Source organism: Canis lupus, chromosome 13 (assembly GCF_003254725.2).
Source record: "Canis lupus dingo isolate Sandy chromosome 13, ASM325472v2, whole genome shotgun sequence".
In the NCBI taxonomy this organism is placed as follows: Eukaryota; Metazoa; Chordata; class Mammalia; order Carnivora; family Canidae; genus Canis; species Canis lupus.
This window is the reverse complement of record NC_064255.1, coordinates 39,420,419-39,436,315: the sequence shown is the minus strand read 5'-3', so window position 1 is coordinate 39,436,315 and position 15,897 is coordinate 39,420,419. Positions and strand designations below refer to the sequence as shown.

General features: G+C 49.8%; 2 protein-coding genes and 1 long non-coding RNA gene across 6 annotated transcripts in view; 1 reads left to right on the top strand and 2 right to left on the bottom strand.

Annotated features, from left to right (window-relative positions):
* The window catches only part of SLC30A9 (solute carrier family 30 member 9), a 79,929-nt gene extending 78,473 nt beyond the window's left edge, over positions 1-1,456 (bottom strand). For all 4 annotated transcript variants that reach the window (XM_025450724.3, XM_049092863.1, XM_049092862.1 and 1 more), the window contains exon 1: positions 1,211-1,456. In XM_025450724.3, coding sequence (XP_025306509.1) covers positions 1,211-1,304 — 94 coding nt within the window. In that variant the 5' untranslated portion in view covers positions 1,305-1,456. The remainder of the gene's footprint in view (positions 1-1,210) is intronic.
* A 155-nt stretch (positions 1,457-1,611) lies between these two features.
* On the top strand, positions 1,612-3,698 carry LOC125752394 (uncharacterized). Its single transcript, XR_007401826.1, has 3 exons — positions 1,612-1,759; positions 2,880-2,941; positions 3,034-3,698. It is a non-coding gene; the product is annotated as an uncharacterized LOC125752394 (long non-coding RNA).
* Positions 3,699-7,795: 4,097 nt separating this feature from the next.
* Positions 7,796-15,897, bottom strand: part of TMEM33 (transmembrane protein 33) — a 38,203-nt gene continuing 30,101 nt past the window's right edge. Inside the window, exon 8 of the mRNA XM_035714091.2 lies at positions 7,796-7,992. Within this exon, the coding sequence (XP_035569984.1) occupies positions 7,890-7,992 (103 nt within the window). The 3' untranslated portion in view covers positions 7,796-7,889. The remainder of the gene's footprint in view (positions 7,993-15,897) is intronic.

Below are 15,897 nucleotides of genomic sequence, written 5' to 3'. Positions count from 1 at the left end.
ATTCCGAATCGTCTGCACAGCACAGGCATCGCTGTGGCTTACGTTACCTGTACACCTGAAGGTCTGGGACTACAAGCTCTAACTTCTAACGCCAGGCCACAAACACGCTACCGATTTTTTTTTTTTCAAACGTGAGTTTCTGGGAAACATTCCTGTACAGAGTCTGCATGCTCAAGAATCTGAGGAATTAGACCAGGGGTGGATTTGGTTCTGTGTTCTTCCCTCGGTTCTCCACGAGTCAAACTGCAGGATGCTGAGCTACAGCATTAACGTAGGTAAGCCCGCTGGAAACAGGCTCAAGGCTATTTTGGAAACCGTGGGGCAACTTAAATTTGAGTCCAAAAAAAAAAAAAAAAAAAAACACAGTAGTGGGGGATCCCTGGGTGGCTCAGCGGTTGAGTGCCTGCCTTCAGCCCAGGGCATGACCCAGGGTCCCGGGATGGAGTCCCACATCGGGCTCCCTGCAGGGAGCCTGCTCCTCCCTCTGCCTGGGTCTTTGCCTCTCTCTTCGTGTCTTGTTAACAAATAAGTAAGATCATTAAAAAAAAAAAAAAAAGTAGTGAAGGAGAGGGATAAAAACCCTCATCAAGCACCATTTTTGGGGTTACAGCTCCGGGACACAGGTTTTCACCTAAAAGACTGTTCGTGGAACTGAAGTTAGCTCTGCGGCTGCAGGACCCAAAGCCAGGGTCACTCAGGGGCTCTCGGAGCGTCACGTCCTCATACTTAAGGATGATTCATAAACGGTGAGTGGTGTCCCATCCCTCCATCCCTCCCATCCCATCCCATCTCTCCCTCCCTCCCTCCTTCCCTCCCTCCCTACCCCCATTCCTCCCTCCTTCCCTCCCTCCCTCCCTCCATCCCATCCTCCCCTCCCTCCCTCCCTCCCTCCCAACCCTCCGTCCCTCTATCCCAACCCTTCCTTCCTCCCATCCATCCCTCCCTCCCTCTCTCCATCTTTTTAGGAAACTTAAGGAAGCTGGGAATACGGGAACCGGGGCCGGGCGGTCCGCGAAGGGGAAGAGAGGGGGGCGGGGGCCCGGCACCGGGAGCCGCTCAGTGAGGCCGGAGGGAGGGCCCCGCGCCGCGCACGCTGCGTCCCTCGGCCCCTCGGCCCCTCGGCGGCCGCTCAGGACGCCGCCCGCCCGGGGCTCGCCGGGGTTCCGGGGTCGGGGAGGGCGGCGGGAGCGGCCGACGCGCGGACACTCACCCGGGCGTTCGCGGCAGCCGCGCAGACGGAGCCGGCACACGGACGACCAGCTACAGCCGCGGGCCGCGGCGGCGGCGGCCAAGCCCGGCAACATCGTCGCGGCCCGCGGGCCCCCAGCCGGACGCCGCCTCCTGCCTCCGCGACCCGCGCGGCCCCGCGGACTCCATAGACCGGCGCCCACCGACGCTCTCGCCTGCGCCGCCGCGGGCGGCCTCCGCGACCCGGAAGCAATAACTCCGTTTATGGGCGCCGGCGCGCAGTCGGCGGAAGTGACGCAGGGACGCGGAGCGCGACTCGAGCGGCCGGGTCTCCGCGGGGCGGGGCCGATGACGGGGCGGGGCCAGAGCGGGGGCGGGGCCAGAGCGGGGGCGGGGCCAGCCCGGCTTGGTTCCGCCCTCTCGTCTGAGCCCCGCACCTGTAGCTCTGCGCGTCGCTGGGAATTCGTCCTCCAGGCTGTTCGCACCTGGGCAGCCGGAAGCTCTGGGGGAAGGGACAGCTTCTCCCCGCGTCTGCCGCCTCCTGGCTGCTTGCTGAGCCCCCCTGCGAGAGGTGGGAGGAAGGTGGGAGGAAGGATGGGGAGGAAGATGGGGAGGAAGGATGGGGAGGAAAATGGGGAGGAAGGATGGGGAGGAAGGATGGGGAGGAAGGTGGGAGGAAGGTGGGGAGGAAGGTGGGAGGAAGGTGGGAGGAAGGTGGGGAGGAAAGTGGGAGGAAGGATGGGGAGGAAGGTGGGAGGAAGGATGGGGAGGAAGGTGGGAGGAAGGTGGGGAGGAAGGTGGGAGGAAGGATGGGGAGGAAGGTGGGAGGAAGGTGGGGAGGAAGGTGGGGAGGAAAGTGGGAGGAAGGATGGGGAGGAAGGTGGGAGGAAGGATGGGGAGGAAGGTGGGAGGAAGGATGGGGAGGAAGGTGGGAGGAAGGTGGGAGGAAGGTGGGGAGGACGGTGGGAAGGAAGGAAGGAGAGGAAGGATGGGGAGGAAGGTGGGAGGAAGGTGGGAAGAAGGTGGGGAGGAAGGAGGGAGAGGAAGGATGGGGAGGAAAGGTGGGGAGGAAGGTGGGAGGAAGGTGGGGAGGAAGGTGGGGAGGAAGGTGGGAGGAAGGTGGGGAGGAAGTTGGGGAGGACGGTGGGAGGAAGGAAGGAGAGGAAGGATGGGGAGGAAGGTGGGAGGAAGGATGGGGAGGAAGTTGGGGAGGACGGTGGGAGGAAGGAAGGAGAGGAAGGATGGGGAGGAAGGTGGGAGGAAGGAGGGAGAGGAAGGATGGGGAGGAAGGATGGGAGGAAGGTGGGAGGAAGGATGGGGAGGAAGGTGGGAAGAAGGTGGGGAGGACGGTGGGGAGGAAGGAGGGAGAGGAAGGATGGGGAGGAAGGTGGGAGGAAGGATGGGGAGGAAGGTGGAGGAAGGATGGGGAGGAAGGTGGGAGGAAGGATGCGGAGGAAGGTGGGGAGGAAGTTGGGAAGAAAGTGGGGAGGAAGGGGTCTGGTGCCCAGGGTCTGCATTGGGCGGGGGCCCGGGGTCCTGGGGCTCACAGGGGGCTGAGCGCAGGCAGGCGACAGCGCAACCCGGACCTGCCTGGCTGTGCGCCGCACGCTGGTGGTGGTGCTGCTCTCCGATAACGCTTATCACTGTTTGAAATCATCCATGTATTTATCCTTGGATTTTCTGCCCCTCAGAATAAAAAATAAGCATCCGGATGCTGGAATCTCAGGCTATATCCATCGCTGCTCCCAAAGGGGTAAATACACTCAGCGGAATGCATGGTGGGTTTTTGTTTTTCCTTTTTTCTTTTTTTTTTTTTTTTTAAGATTTTATTTATTTATTTGAGAGATCGAGCACATGTGAAGGGGAAGGGTCGAGGGAGAAGCAGATGCCCTGCAGAGCAGGAAGCCTGACACGGGGCTCGACCCCAGGACCCCGGGATCACCCCTGAGCCGAAGGCAGACGCGCAACCAACCGAGCCCCCCAGGCCAACCCGGTGGCTTGTTTTGAAATAAATCTGAGCAGCTTAACTGTGCCACTACACAATAGCTATTTCAGAAGGAAATAAATTAGCATGCTCCTAATTTTGAGTCAACAGTCTTTTATGCTGATGGAGATCACCAGGTTAGTGACGTCATAGTGATGAAATTATAAGAATGGTAAACAAATTTAACCTCTACGAATAACACAGGTTAAAATACTAAATGGTCAGGGCACCTGGGTGGCTGAGTCAGCTAAGCGTCTCCCTCTGGATTTCAGCTGAAGTCCTGATCTCTGCGTGGTTGGGGTGGAGCCCCACCTGCAGCCCTGCCCCTCTGCTGCTCCCCCCTGTTCTGCAGCGCTCTCTCTCCCTCTCTCTCAAATAAATAAAATCTCTTTTAGAAAATAAAATAGGGGATCCCTGGGTGGCTCAGCCGTTTGGTGCCTGCCTTCGGCCCACAGCATGATCCTGAAGTCCTGGGATCGAGTCCCACATCGGGCTCCCTGCATGGAGTCTGCCCCTCTCTCTCTCTCTATCTCTCATGAATAAATAAATAAATTTATTAAATAAATAAATAAAAATAAAAAATAAAATAAGGGGCACCTGGGTGGCTCAGTGGTTGAGCATTTCAGTGGTTAACAATCCCAGGGTCCACGGTTCAAGTCCTGCATCTGGCTCCCTGGAGGGAACCTGGTCCTCCCTCTCCCTATACGTCTGCCTCTCTCTGTCTCATGAATAAATAAATTTGTTTAATCTTTAAAAATATTAAAAATAAACTCACCACTTATTTCCCTTCCTTCTCTTAAAAAAATTAAGTGGACATTTTAAAATGTGCCATAAATATTCATAACCTCAAGATTACTTAAATGTCTGAATTACAGGAAAGTTCTTAATCTCTTCCTTGTAAATAGATCTTAACAGAAATTCAACTCTGTAATATAAAATACAAAGAAAAATAAAATACAAAGAAGCTTAGCTCTAATTCTACGTTGATATCCACTAACCTTCACTACAGTACTTACGTGCTCTGGATTCCTAAAGTAGCCCCTGGTTTCTTAACGTGGATACTGTATTCATTTTGATAAAACCTCCAGAAGCCTTGACTTGCCAAATAAATTTGAGGAATAAAGCGGATCACGCTGTGTTACCTCGTTTAACCCTAATGATGCTCTATCAGATAATAAGGTCGCCATGGACTTGGATGAAAACACCGCAGCTGTCTTAGTGTGTAAAGCCATATCGTCATTATATACGTACCTGTCCTGCTGGACAGTCCAGAATTTCCCCAAGTGCTGAAAATTGAGGCAATGTCGGTTTTAGATTTCCTCAGGAGAATTTCCTTTGACCCTAAATTCTTTGAGAAATCCCATCCTTCCCAAGAGATTTTGCCTTGCTGCTCCATTTCAGACACACTCAGCAGCTGCCTATGTGTACTCAGTGGGTAAAATTCCAATATCGTGGAGCTTATTTTCTATAAGAGGAGACCGAAAATTTAAAAATAAACACATAATTTCAAATAGTGATGTTGTTATGGGCAGTCGCAGAGCGTGGGACTCTTGATCCTGGCGTTGTGACTTTAAGCCCCATGTTTGGGGTTCAGTTTACTTTAAAATGGTATTATTGGTAATAATATTATTTACTTATTGCCACACCCTCTATGTGCAGTATCTCATTCATGACGCCTAACCAAGTTACAGATGAGGAAACTAAGGCAGGGATCTTGCTTTTAACCACCACACTTCACTTTCTAAGTCTGTGGATTTTATCCTTTGGAAGAAAATACAAGGTCTTTCCAAAGATTTGAATGACAACATTGTCTTTCGTTTCCTGAAATGTAGGTCAAGAGAGGGTGGCCCTAGATTTTTTAATGTAGATCGACATGACATTGACATTGCATTTCAAAAAAACAGAGTTTCATAAGGATTTGTGATACAAATAGATGCCTAAATATAGATAATGGTTAGGTCAGAGAGCTGGAAATAGAAGGCGGAAGGAGCCAAGGGTCATTTGATTATTAGCAGGCACCACACCTGCAAGGCTTTCCATGAACTCTGAAGAAGTTCCTACACCTTTCAGGAATTTGCTTCTGTAATTGAGCTTGGTTTCACCTTGGCTATTACTTTGGGAACATAGGGATTCCGATCATGGGACAAATTTGGCCATTTATTTGGAAAATTGACTCCGATGGTGCATTGCAAGATAAAGTGAGTGGTGCTATCATGAGGGATACTAAGAGCACTAATTTTGAGCGCGTATATTTGTGGGTGCCAGGCTGCCTTCTGCATGCAGGATGGGGGGGCGGAGGGAGCTTGCCCACCTAAGCACTTAAAAAGGAAGTGGCTTACACGTGGATACAAGGGAGACCTTCCGGCCACGACAAGAGGGTCAGTGCGTGCTGCACTGCGGGCACGGTCGGAAGCAAGGTGGGGCAGCCCAGATAGATTTTGCGTATGCAGGCAAACGAGGGGCAGCCAGGGGGGCTCAGCAGTTTAGCACCGCCTTCGGCCCGGGGCGTGACCCCAGGGACCCGGGATCGAGTCCTGCGTTGGGCTCCCCACAGGGAGCCTGCTTCTCCCTCTGCCTGGGTCTCTGCCTCTCTCTCTCTCTCTCTGTGTCTCTAATGAAAAAATAAATAAAATCTATGAAAGAAAGAAAGGAAGAAAGAAAAGAAAGAAAGAAAAAGAAACTGAAAAGTGAAGCTGATGCGGTGTCCGAGCTAATCCTCCTGTCCACTTGTCAGCTGTTGAGTGGTTTTCCCAAGACCTCTTGGCCAGGACGGGCTGGATAGAACACGGAATCAGACACGGGTCCTCTGACTCCAAATCCGTGTGTGTGAGCATGGGGTGCACTGGGGAGAGGCAGAGGTTGCTTGTTCTGATGGGTTTTCTCTTGTTCCTCGATCACAATTGTTATGTGAAATAACTATATAGTATCCGCACCTGCATTCGACAGGTACACTCTTTGCCGCTTCCATCCAGAAATAAAAAAAAACGAGTTCTCCGATGACGACCATCTTCCTGGGTCCCAGCTGCCTTATCCATCTTCACTTCCCCAAGAGTAACCCCTTCTGCAATTCACTTTGTAAGTTGGGGGGGAACTTCCTAGGTGAACTTCTATATACACGCATCTGCCACCATGTGGCCCTGGTCCTTAGACGCCAGCAATCCGGGCATTACAAGCATTACAGCTGGGGAAACCAGAAGCTCCTCCTCCAGCCACCACCCTCCCGCCCCTGGAGGTCGCAGGTTCCTGCTCCTGAGCACGTCGACTGGCCTTCCCCGTTCTGGGACTTGATGTGCGTGAACTGTGCGCTGAGTCCTTCCTAGATGGCTCATGCGAAAGAGTCACTTCCTTACCGGCTATGTTCATGGGACTCGTACTGTGTTCGTCGTCGCTGCCGTAAGATCCCCTGCATGAAGATCCCACAATGTACCCCTTTCACTGCAGACCAGCATCTGGGTAGTTTCAGTTTGGAGCCACTTATCACAGCTTACCGCAGCCTGGGGTGGGGGTGGGGGGCTGTCGCATGGACAGAGGCCGCCCCCAGCACGCAGACCCCCAGCATTAGCGGGTACCGCAGTTTCCCACAGCAGCTGCACCAACATACACACTCCCGACGCAGTGTGTCGGAGTCCTGCTCCCTCGCGACTGTACCGACACGTGCTGCTAGCTTTTTTTTAACCTCACGGTAGGTATGGAGTGGCACGAAATTAAGGCTTTAATTTCCACTTCCTAGGGGTTCCTGGCTGGCTCAGTCAGTAAAGCATGTGGCTCTTGATCTCAGGGTCATGAGTTCAAGCCCCACATCGGGCAGGCATGGCGCCTACTCAATTTCCACTTCCTTGGTGATAAATGAAGCCGGATACCTTTTCCAGTACATACTGGCCATTCGGATATATCCTTTTCATATCCTATTCAAGACCCTTACTACCCACCTTTCTTTCACTTTGTGCCTTTCGTATTGATTTGCAGGATTCTTACCAATATGTGTATTCTGGAAACAGGTCTCTTGTTGGATATATGTTTTATGAATACCACCTTCCACTTGGTGAGACGTCTTACCATTTTTTAGTGGTATCTTTTAGGGAAAGAAAGGAAGTTCTTTTAACTCTTTTTTTAATTTATTTATTTACTTATTTATTCATGATAGACATAGAGAGAGAAAGAGAGACAGAGACACAGGAGGAGGGAGAAGCAGGCTCCACGCCGGGAGCCCGACGCGGGACTCGATCCCGGGACTCCAGGATCAGGCCTGGGCCAAACCGCTGCGCCACCCAGGGATCCCCAGAAAGGAAGTTCTTAATGTTAAATTATCAATTTGTCTAAACTACCAACTTATTTCACTGAGAGTATCTTTTGTGTTCTATTTTGAAAAACTTGTACTCCTGCCATGGTACTTGCAAAGTTTTGGAGTGTCTTCAAGACCCCATCCCCATTTGGATGTTTGCTTAACTGCCAAGTTTGCTGGCCTATCCCAGTGCCATGAATTACGGAGGACATGGTAAGCCCTGAGGGAAGACGGCATAGGGAGCAGAGACTGTGCATCCTGATTGATCCTGCAGACCTCAAGTTGGGATCGCGGAGAATAAATGAGACTGACACCTGTAGACTTGTCGCAGAACACCGAAACACAAGGCAATAGGTATGCATGTATCAGGTGAACATACTTCAGCCCTGCAACCAGCAGTCGGCTGATGGATACAGCGCATCTTGCAAAGAACGATCAAAGCATAGGAAGCTGCTTGGGATTGCAGTTCTCCTCAGTTGGGTCTGTTGGGAATCCCCATGTGTCCTCACTGACAAGTAGCTGGATAAGACACAATGACCTGCAGAAAGGGGACAGCAACATATAGAATAACACCCAGTGCTCATCCCGTCAAGTGCCCACCTCAGTGCCTGTCACCCAGTTGGCAAATTGAACACCAATAAACAATTTATAAAAAAAAAAAAAAAGAAAGAAAGAAAGGGGACAGCAACTTTACCACATTCACGCGTTTGAGATCGAGCTCCTGACTCCACCATCAGAAGAGCAAGTACGTGGAAGAGAATGGCGTGTGGAGAGTGAGCTTGAGCCATGGGTCCAGTCTACTCTACCCCGGAGGGGTGTGCGTGTTTTTAAATGACATATGAGATTAATGCTTTTTTAAAGATTTATTTATTTGAGAGAGAGAGCAAAGTTGGTGGGGGGGTGCGGGGAGAAGAGGGAGAGAAGCAGACTCCCTGCGGAGCATGAAGCCCTACATGGGGCTCAATCCCATGACCCCCAAATCACAACCTGAGCCAAAACCAAGAGTCGGACACTCAACCGACTGAGCCACCCAGACACCTGAGATTAATGTTTTAAAAGAATAGGAAATCTCAGTACATGGAATTAAAGTATTAGTAACCAGGGAGGCTGTTACCTGAAAACAATGAAGTTTGACAAGTACCAAGTGTAGAAAACAGGAAAACTTCATGCTTACGCCTCTGGAGTTGAGATTCTCAAACTAACACGTGCAAACCGTAGAAACTACATAAATGTTTTCACTCTCCTTTAGTCCCTAGGCCCCTTCAGAGAGAGAGCGAGCTACGGTTACGGCTATAAAATCCCTAACGACTGTCAACCCACAGAGACAGCTCTCAATCCACTTTTATTTCTTTTCTAATCAGCTCTCCTTCCCTCTTGATAAACATATACGCAGCTCTTCTAGGAGAAATAAGTATTTCCCCTTAAATGTTGCACAGCTTTGAGCTCCATCCCCCAGAGGCTCACTCAGCCTCCAGAATCCTTTCCCTCTCTCCTAGGGATCTATATGCTCGGCCTCCAGCATTCCCCTTAATCTCTTCATCCACCACCTCCTCCTGATTTTTTTTTAAACATTTTATTGATTTTTTCATGAAAGACACAGAGGAGAGAGAGAGGCAGAGACCCAGGCAGAGGGAGAAGCAGGCCCCATGCATGGAGCCCGACGCAGGACTCGATCCCGGGACTCCAGGATCACGCCCTGGGCCGAAGGCAGGCACTAAACCGCTGAGCCACCCAGGGATCCCCCCCCCCCCTCTTTTTTTTTAAAGATTCCTCCTCCTGTTTCTCCATAAGTGACCTCGTAGCCCTGCCCCTCTGGCCTGACCATGTGCCAGTTCCATCCATGTCTGAAGCCACTTCCCCACTTCGGCATCGCTGCTGGGAATCAGAGGGATAAACGTGAGCCAGTATTTATCTTCTTGCCTCAAATATCTACTCAAGGGGGATAGGAAGGTAAAAAGATAAACAGGGCCAGAGTCTTGTTTTTTTTTATTCCCAGCCTCTCGTGAACCCACCTTCCACCAAATATTTCAGTAGCATGGACATGCTTCCTTATGCTCCTTTGTTCCTCCCAGCTCTGCTACCCCTTCTCCTAACACGGCCAACAGCCCTTGTCTTCGGGTAGCTTGGTGAAAGTGCCTCTGTCTGGCATCAGTCTCTCTCTCTCTGATTTTTTTTTTAAAGATTTTATTTATTTATTCATGAACGACACAGAGAGAAAGAAGCAGAGACAGAGGCAGAGGGAGAAGCAGGTTCCATGCAGGGAGCCCGACGCGGGACTCGATCCTAGGACTCCAGGATCACGCCCTGGGCCAAAGGCAGGCGCTAAACCACTGCGCCACCCAGGGATTCCCTCTCCCTCTGATTTTTGTGAAATTTTGCACTATTTCCTCGTTCTAAGAATACCCTGTTACTTTTTAGCCATTAAAAAAAAAAAAAGGTTGAACTGAGCCAATTCTTGTATTTTGGCTAAGCCACATCTGCACACAGCAGCTACGGAGAAACTGAGAAAGGAAGAAAAGAATCCAGCCCCTGCCCTGTCTCCTGGTTAGGAAGGAGCAGACTTTGGGGAAGAGAAGCCAAAGCTCGCTTTGTAACAAGGTGGAAACAAGATGGAACAAGGTCTCCTCACCGCTTGGAGGGCTGAGGCCTAAACTGTGCCCATAAAACGATAAACAAAATGGACCGGGGCTCAGGCTTATTTACAATGAGGAATGAAGCCACCGAAGCATTTTACACTCTTCTTCATACTTAGAAAGAGACCACAAAGGGCAGGAGACCGACCGTTCAAGGAACTGGAGCTAATGGAAGAACTTAGTAAACGGAAAAGAACTAAACGAAGGAGGAAATAAAAAAATAAGCAGCAAAAATATGTTTTAAAAAGCTCAAAACATTCAGAAAGTGTCAAAAACACAATTACTAACCCCACGCGGCTGGGGCGAATGAAGTGCAGAGGCCAGAGGACAGAAATCACTATTCATTAACCTGCAGTGTGGCCTCTGCCGCGCGTTGTTTCAGCCACTAAACGGGGCGGTCAGGACAGTGACTTCTAAACTTAAACCTCTAATAATGCAGCAGAGTCCCTCCTGTGTCACACTTGCAAACGATAAAAAAAAAAACACAAAGAGGAAGTTTGTGGGGACAGTGGTTAAATGGGGTCAAGACGAGCCCTGGAAGCTAATGTCGTTGAGCTGGGCCGGGCCGCAGGCTGCCCTGACCCAGTGGCGGGATAGGGCGGCGGCGACAGAGGAGGTGCTCGGTGGCCGGTACTGCGCCCTCCCGGTGACCTGCTCCCACGTCCCGGGCCGGCCACCACCGCCACCACCGTCTGGCCAAGAGGCCGCGCTGGCGGGCAGCTCGTCACCCATCAGACGTGCAGCCGCCAGCTGTGCAGGTGACCAAGCTCCCAACAAAACCGGGGGAGGAAAGCACACCCGGAAAGACACGGTTTACCAGCTGCTGTTGGAAGCAAACTCTGCACCCAAGCTGCCGCCCAGCCCCAGGCGCCCTCCCGGCACAGGGCTCTTGCTAGGGCCTGGGGCTCGGCCCCGCCGCTCCGCCACCATGTGCCTGTGACTGTGCCCAACAGCTGAACGACCGCCAACCACGCTGGGGCAGTTTGGGCAATCGTTTATAAAATAGAAGAACTACAAACAAGCAAATTCTCGATTAAACATCAGGTTTCTATCTAAATTCAGGCCTCCTGACATGGAATTTTTTTTTAATGAAATTCTTTTTTAAGCTTGTTCTTTTGTTGTTTGGGGTTTTTTTGTTGTTGTTTTGCTTTTTGTTTCGTTTTTCTTTTTTTTTAGTGATCTCTACACCCACCGTGGGGCTCAAACCCATGACCCCAAGATCAAGAGTTGCAAGCTCTCCCGACTGAGCCGGCCTGATGCCCTGGAATTTTTTTTTTTTTCAAAGATTTTACTTATTTATTCATGAGAGAGAGAGAGACAGAGACAGAGACAGAGAGACAGAGACACAGGCAGAGGGAGAAGCAGGCTCCATGCAGGGAGCCCCACGTGGGCCTCGATCCTGGGTCTCCAGGATCAGGCCCTGGGCCAAAGTCAGCGCTAAACCGCTGGGCTGCCCATTTTTTTTTTTTTTTTTAATAGTAGAGTTCAGGGCCACTGAAGGACATTTATCATATTTTCTGTCAGCCCAGCATATTTTTAATGTATTTCCAATATCAGGGGAACCTCCCCGCTCGTGGGGTCCACCTTCCCAAGGTAAAAGGAGGCTGGGACTTGCTTTCCCAGGTCCCCTTGCAGCTTAGGGCCCCACAGATGGGACAGATATTTCCATCTGAATGAAAGTAATGGGGAAACCAAGGCATTTCATGGAATACATTTTGGGCAAGGGAAGAGGTATGAGGCCAAGACACATGCACCTTTCAGGGAGAGTAGGGACCTAAGTTCTGGTGAGTGGCTCCTAAGGGTGATGACCGTCTCCAGTGGAAGCTGCATCATTCCTCATTCCATAGCTTCCAAGCTTGATCCTCTACGTCCAGATCGTTAGCTACCCAATGTCCTTTGAAAAAGGATCCTTTTCTGTTTATGGTGGATTTTGTTTCAGACGTTCAGTGTCTATTTACCGAATGCAGTCTGTGTTCTAGGAACTAGCTCTTAGCAATGAGAAAACGAAGAGATCCCTGTCCCCATAAAGCTTACTCTCTGTAGGGGAGGCAGATGTTAAATATGAAAATGCTGCATGCCATATGAGAAGACAATAAATGTGGTCAGAAAAATAAAGCAGTTAAGGAGAAGAAATGCCAGGGCTGGGGTATGGCACATTTAAATAGGACGGATGGTCAGGAAAGGTCTGACCTAAAATTGAGTCAGGCAAGACCCCGGGGTCCCAAGATCGAGGCCCACATCGGGCTCCCTGCATGGAGCCTGCTTCTCCCTCTGCCTGGGTCTCTGCCTCTCTCTGTGTCTCTCATGAATAAATTAATAAAATCTTAAAAAAAAAAAAAAAAAAACCACAGTGAACAGACACTCAACCACTGAGCCACCCGGATGCCCCTCTTCTTACTGTTTTTAATGTGCTCCTAGAAAATTTAAAATTATGCAAGTAGCTTGCATCTGTGCCTTGCATTGTATTTCTACTGCTTCTCCAAACACACGCAGCCTCAAACCTTTTGAGGTACTCCCGCATTCCTCAGAATCCCACCTCCGGTCCTTGGGCCTTGCCTCCAAAGGACGCTGTCAGTCTCTCTGCTCCAGCCACTTCTACTATTGTTGTGGGCAGATTTCAGAACTTGAATCTGTGTGAAGCCAAATGGGAAAGACCGACCCTATGGGAGTCTCACCGCACCACCCCCACCCCATAAAATACCGAATGCAATTAGACCTTTCCTCATTTCACGGACACTTTTTCTCCTTCACTATCTTAGGTAAACATTATTTTTAAAACACCCTTCTAATGACGTGGCCGTTAGAACACAGCACTCCAGGGTGCCTGCGTGGATGCCCCAGTTAAGCACCTGCCTTGGGCTCAGGTCATGACCTCAGGCCCTGGGATCAAGCCTCACGCGGGCTCCCTGCTCTGCTAGGAGCCTGCTTCTCCCTCTCCCCTTCCCCCTCCCCCTGCTGGCGCTCTCTCTCATTTGTCAAATAAATAAGTAAAATCTTAAAGAAAGAATACGACATTCCAGAAAATGGGAGTAGCAGGGAAGAAAACCCAATCCCATCAAGCATACCTTAGTGATTTTGACCCTCTATTACTCCCTAGTTTTACAAAACCGAAAAGATGTCAAGAGTGAGTAAGTGCATGACCCAAGGTCACAGATCTGTACGAAGTAGTGACTACTGAAATCTGGGGTCTACCCAGATCCTGGGCTCTTACCCTTGTATCACAAGATGATGGAATCTCCAAAATTCAAAACCTTTGACGATTTAAACTTTTTTTTTATAAATTTATCTTTTAAAATATTTTATTTATTTATTCTTTTTTTAAACTTGCTGGTTTTTCTTTTTCAATTTTTATTTATTTATGATAGTCACACACACAGAGAGAGAGAGAGAGAGAGAGGCAGAGACACAGGCAGAGGGAGAAGCAGGCCCCATGGAGGGACCCCGATGCAGGATCGATCCCAGGATTCCAGGATCATGCCCTGGGATGAAGGCAGGCGCTTAAACCACTGAGCCACCTGGGCTGCCCAACAATTCAGACTTTTACAGAACCTGGGTAAGGGAGATGACGAGAGGCGGTCATGGATGCAAACATCCATGATTACTAAACACTACCTGGAAAATAATGACAGTTATTTTCTGTTTGGGATACACATAAATGGGAAATTCTGTCACCTACGCAAGTTATTTGATCAAGCAGCCCGCACAGTTGTTCTCAACCACATGGGATGACGAGGACACACAGAATGTCGTCAGCCCTTCTGGGCAAAGCACCGTGCTAGACACCCTGTGCCTGGGCTCGTTTTCCCACCTGACAGCGTGCGGGTCTGGTAACCCCATCTTACAGGCGAGGGGTCACAGGGCTAAGCACTGACCCCAGGCCCGTCAGACTTCAGGGCCTCAGAGCTTGGCCATGCCCCGCTGGCTCCCGTGTAACAGTCTCATCAACCCTACTTCTAGGTGTCTCCCTTGGGGTTTAAAAGAACTAAGTCACTCTGAATTTCTGGCAAATTCCCTAAAGAAGAAAGAATTGTAATTCTGGGCCTCATTTCTCTGCATATTATAGATAAATTTAGTTCTGAGCATTTCTTAAGACTATTTTTGCATCCTTCTTATGCATTCATTTGGGATAGTTTAGAAAGAGCCTGTTTTTGAGAGGACTTTTAATCATTTACTGATTTTGAAGATGTGCTTCTGGAGAGAGCTCTCACAATTCCAGAAGCTGATCTGATGGGTTTTTTGCCAAGTAATTGCATTTTTGCTTTCTGTCCCTTGCATGAGCCTTTATATCCCTGGAAATGTGAATTGAAAAAAAAAAAAAATCCAGCTGTCAACCTAAGGCTTTGTATTTTACGAAGGGGGAAGGGAATCTCTTAACAGGTCCAGTTTCTTTTTTGCCCAGAAAGGCGTTGACTTAAAACATGATAATGCAAGTTTTAACCGAACACTGACTCCTCAAGTAGGATCTTGAGAGAAGTTCTTTAAATCCCGAGTCCCAGGATCTCCTAAGGTAAAATGAGAAACTAAAATGTAGCTATTTGTTTGTACAAACCATCACAGTGTACAAATATGTTCACACCCGACAATCCGCATAACCATTGTCTCTTGGCCACATTCCACAAGTGAAGAGGCCTGGGAAGCCATGAGGCCGTCGGAAGGCGGGAAGCAGCACTCGCGGGCTCTGTGACACGACACCCGATCGACGTCACGCGTACCTGCAAGTCCTTGACGGGACCTCGACATGCAGCTGGCGGGTCGCTTTGAATCCACAGCCAGGAAGAAAACTAGAGAGGTCGGGCACAAGGAGCGCTCGGGAAATATGGCAAAACGTGCATTTACTGTTCCCGTGGCGTCTCCTACCAGGTGGCATCACGGTCCACCTCAGACTGACGGTGGTCCCCTCCCTCCCTAAGGCTCTGGCCTCTGCACCGTCACCTGCCCCCTCCCCCGCCTTCTCCTGCCCCTCATCTTGGTAGGTTCCCTTCTCTATCTTGGTGCAGCCATAGAGCATCACTGGAGTTCCAGCTGTGTTGTCGGTTGGGGGGGGGGGCTCTGGATCCCGCAGATCCTTCAGAGTGAACCCCGCCCAAAAAAAGACCTTTCTATGGTGAGTGCCAACCAGCTCTCCAATCTCGAAGCCTAACTTTGGACTCCTTAATTCGTAGTAGTATGGACCACAGCCCAGATAATGTTTCTACTAAAGTCAACCTAAAAACATCTGGTCAAATGGGAAAATAAATACACCCCCCCAACACACACGCACTAAAAGCAACCCCAAGATAACAGAAGGCAAAGAATGTTCAGAAGGCAAAGAATTCAATGTTAAGTGAATACACGCAGGTGGTGATTTAGCACCTCTGAAACGGGGGCGCACAGGTGGGGAGCCAGGCCCAGACTGGAGGAAGGGTCAGGGAGGCCGCCCAGGGAGGAGACTCCAGCCAGAGACGGTTGCATAACAAACAACTGCAGCTGACGTTTGGAGAGGCAGCCCAGGCGAGATGTGCCTTTTTCTACCCTTGGTGACAGGTAGAGGGAAGAAAAGTCTGCATAACCACGGGCCAATGTCCATAACATTTGTGTCCCCAATTTATGTTTTCTATATGGGAAAACAAAAACCTAGAGCTAAGAATTTTTTTTTTTTTTTAGAGCTAAGAATTTAAAGTGGTCCCAGCAGAAGCAAATTAGAAATTTTAATGCAAAAAAAAAAAAAAAGAAAGAAAAAAAAAGAAATTTTAATGCAAAACTTTAGGTATGAAGGTTCAAATTTCTGAAGTTTAATGGAAAAAAAAAGAAATAGTAAATGGATATAAATT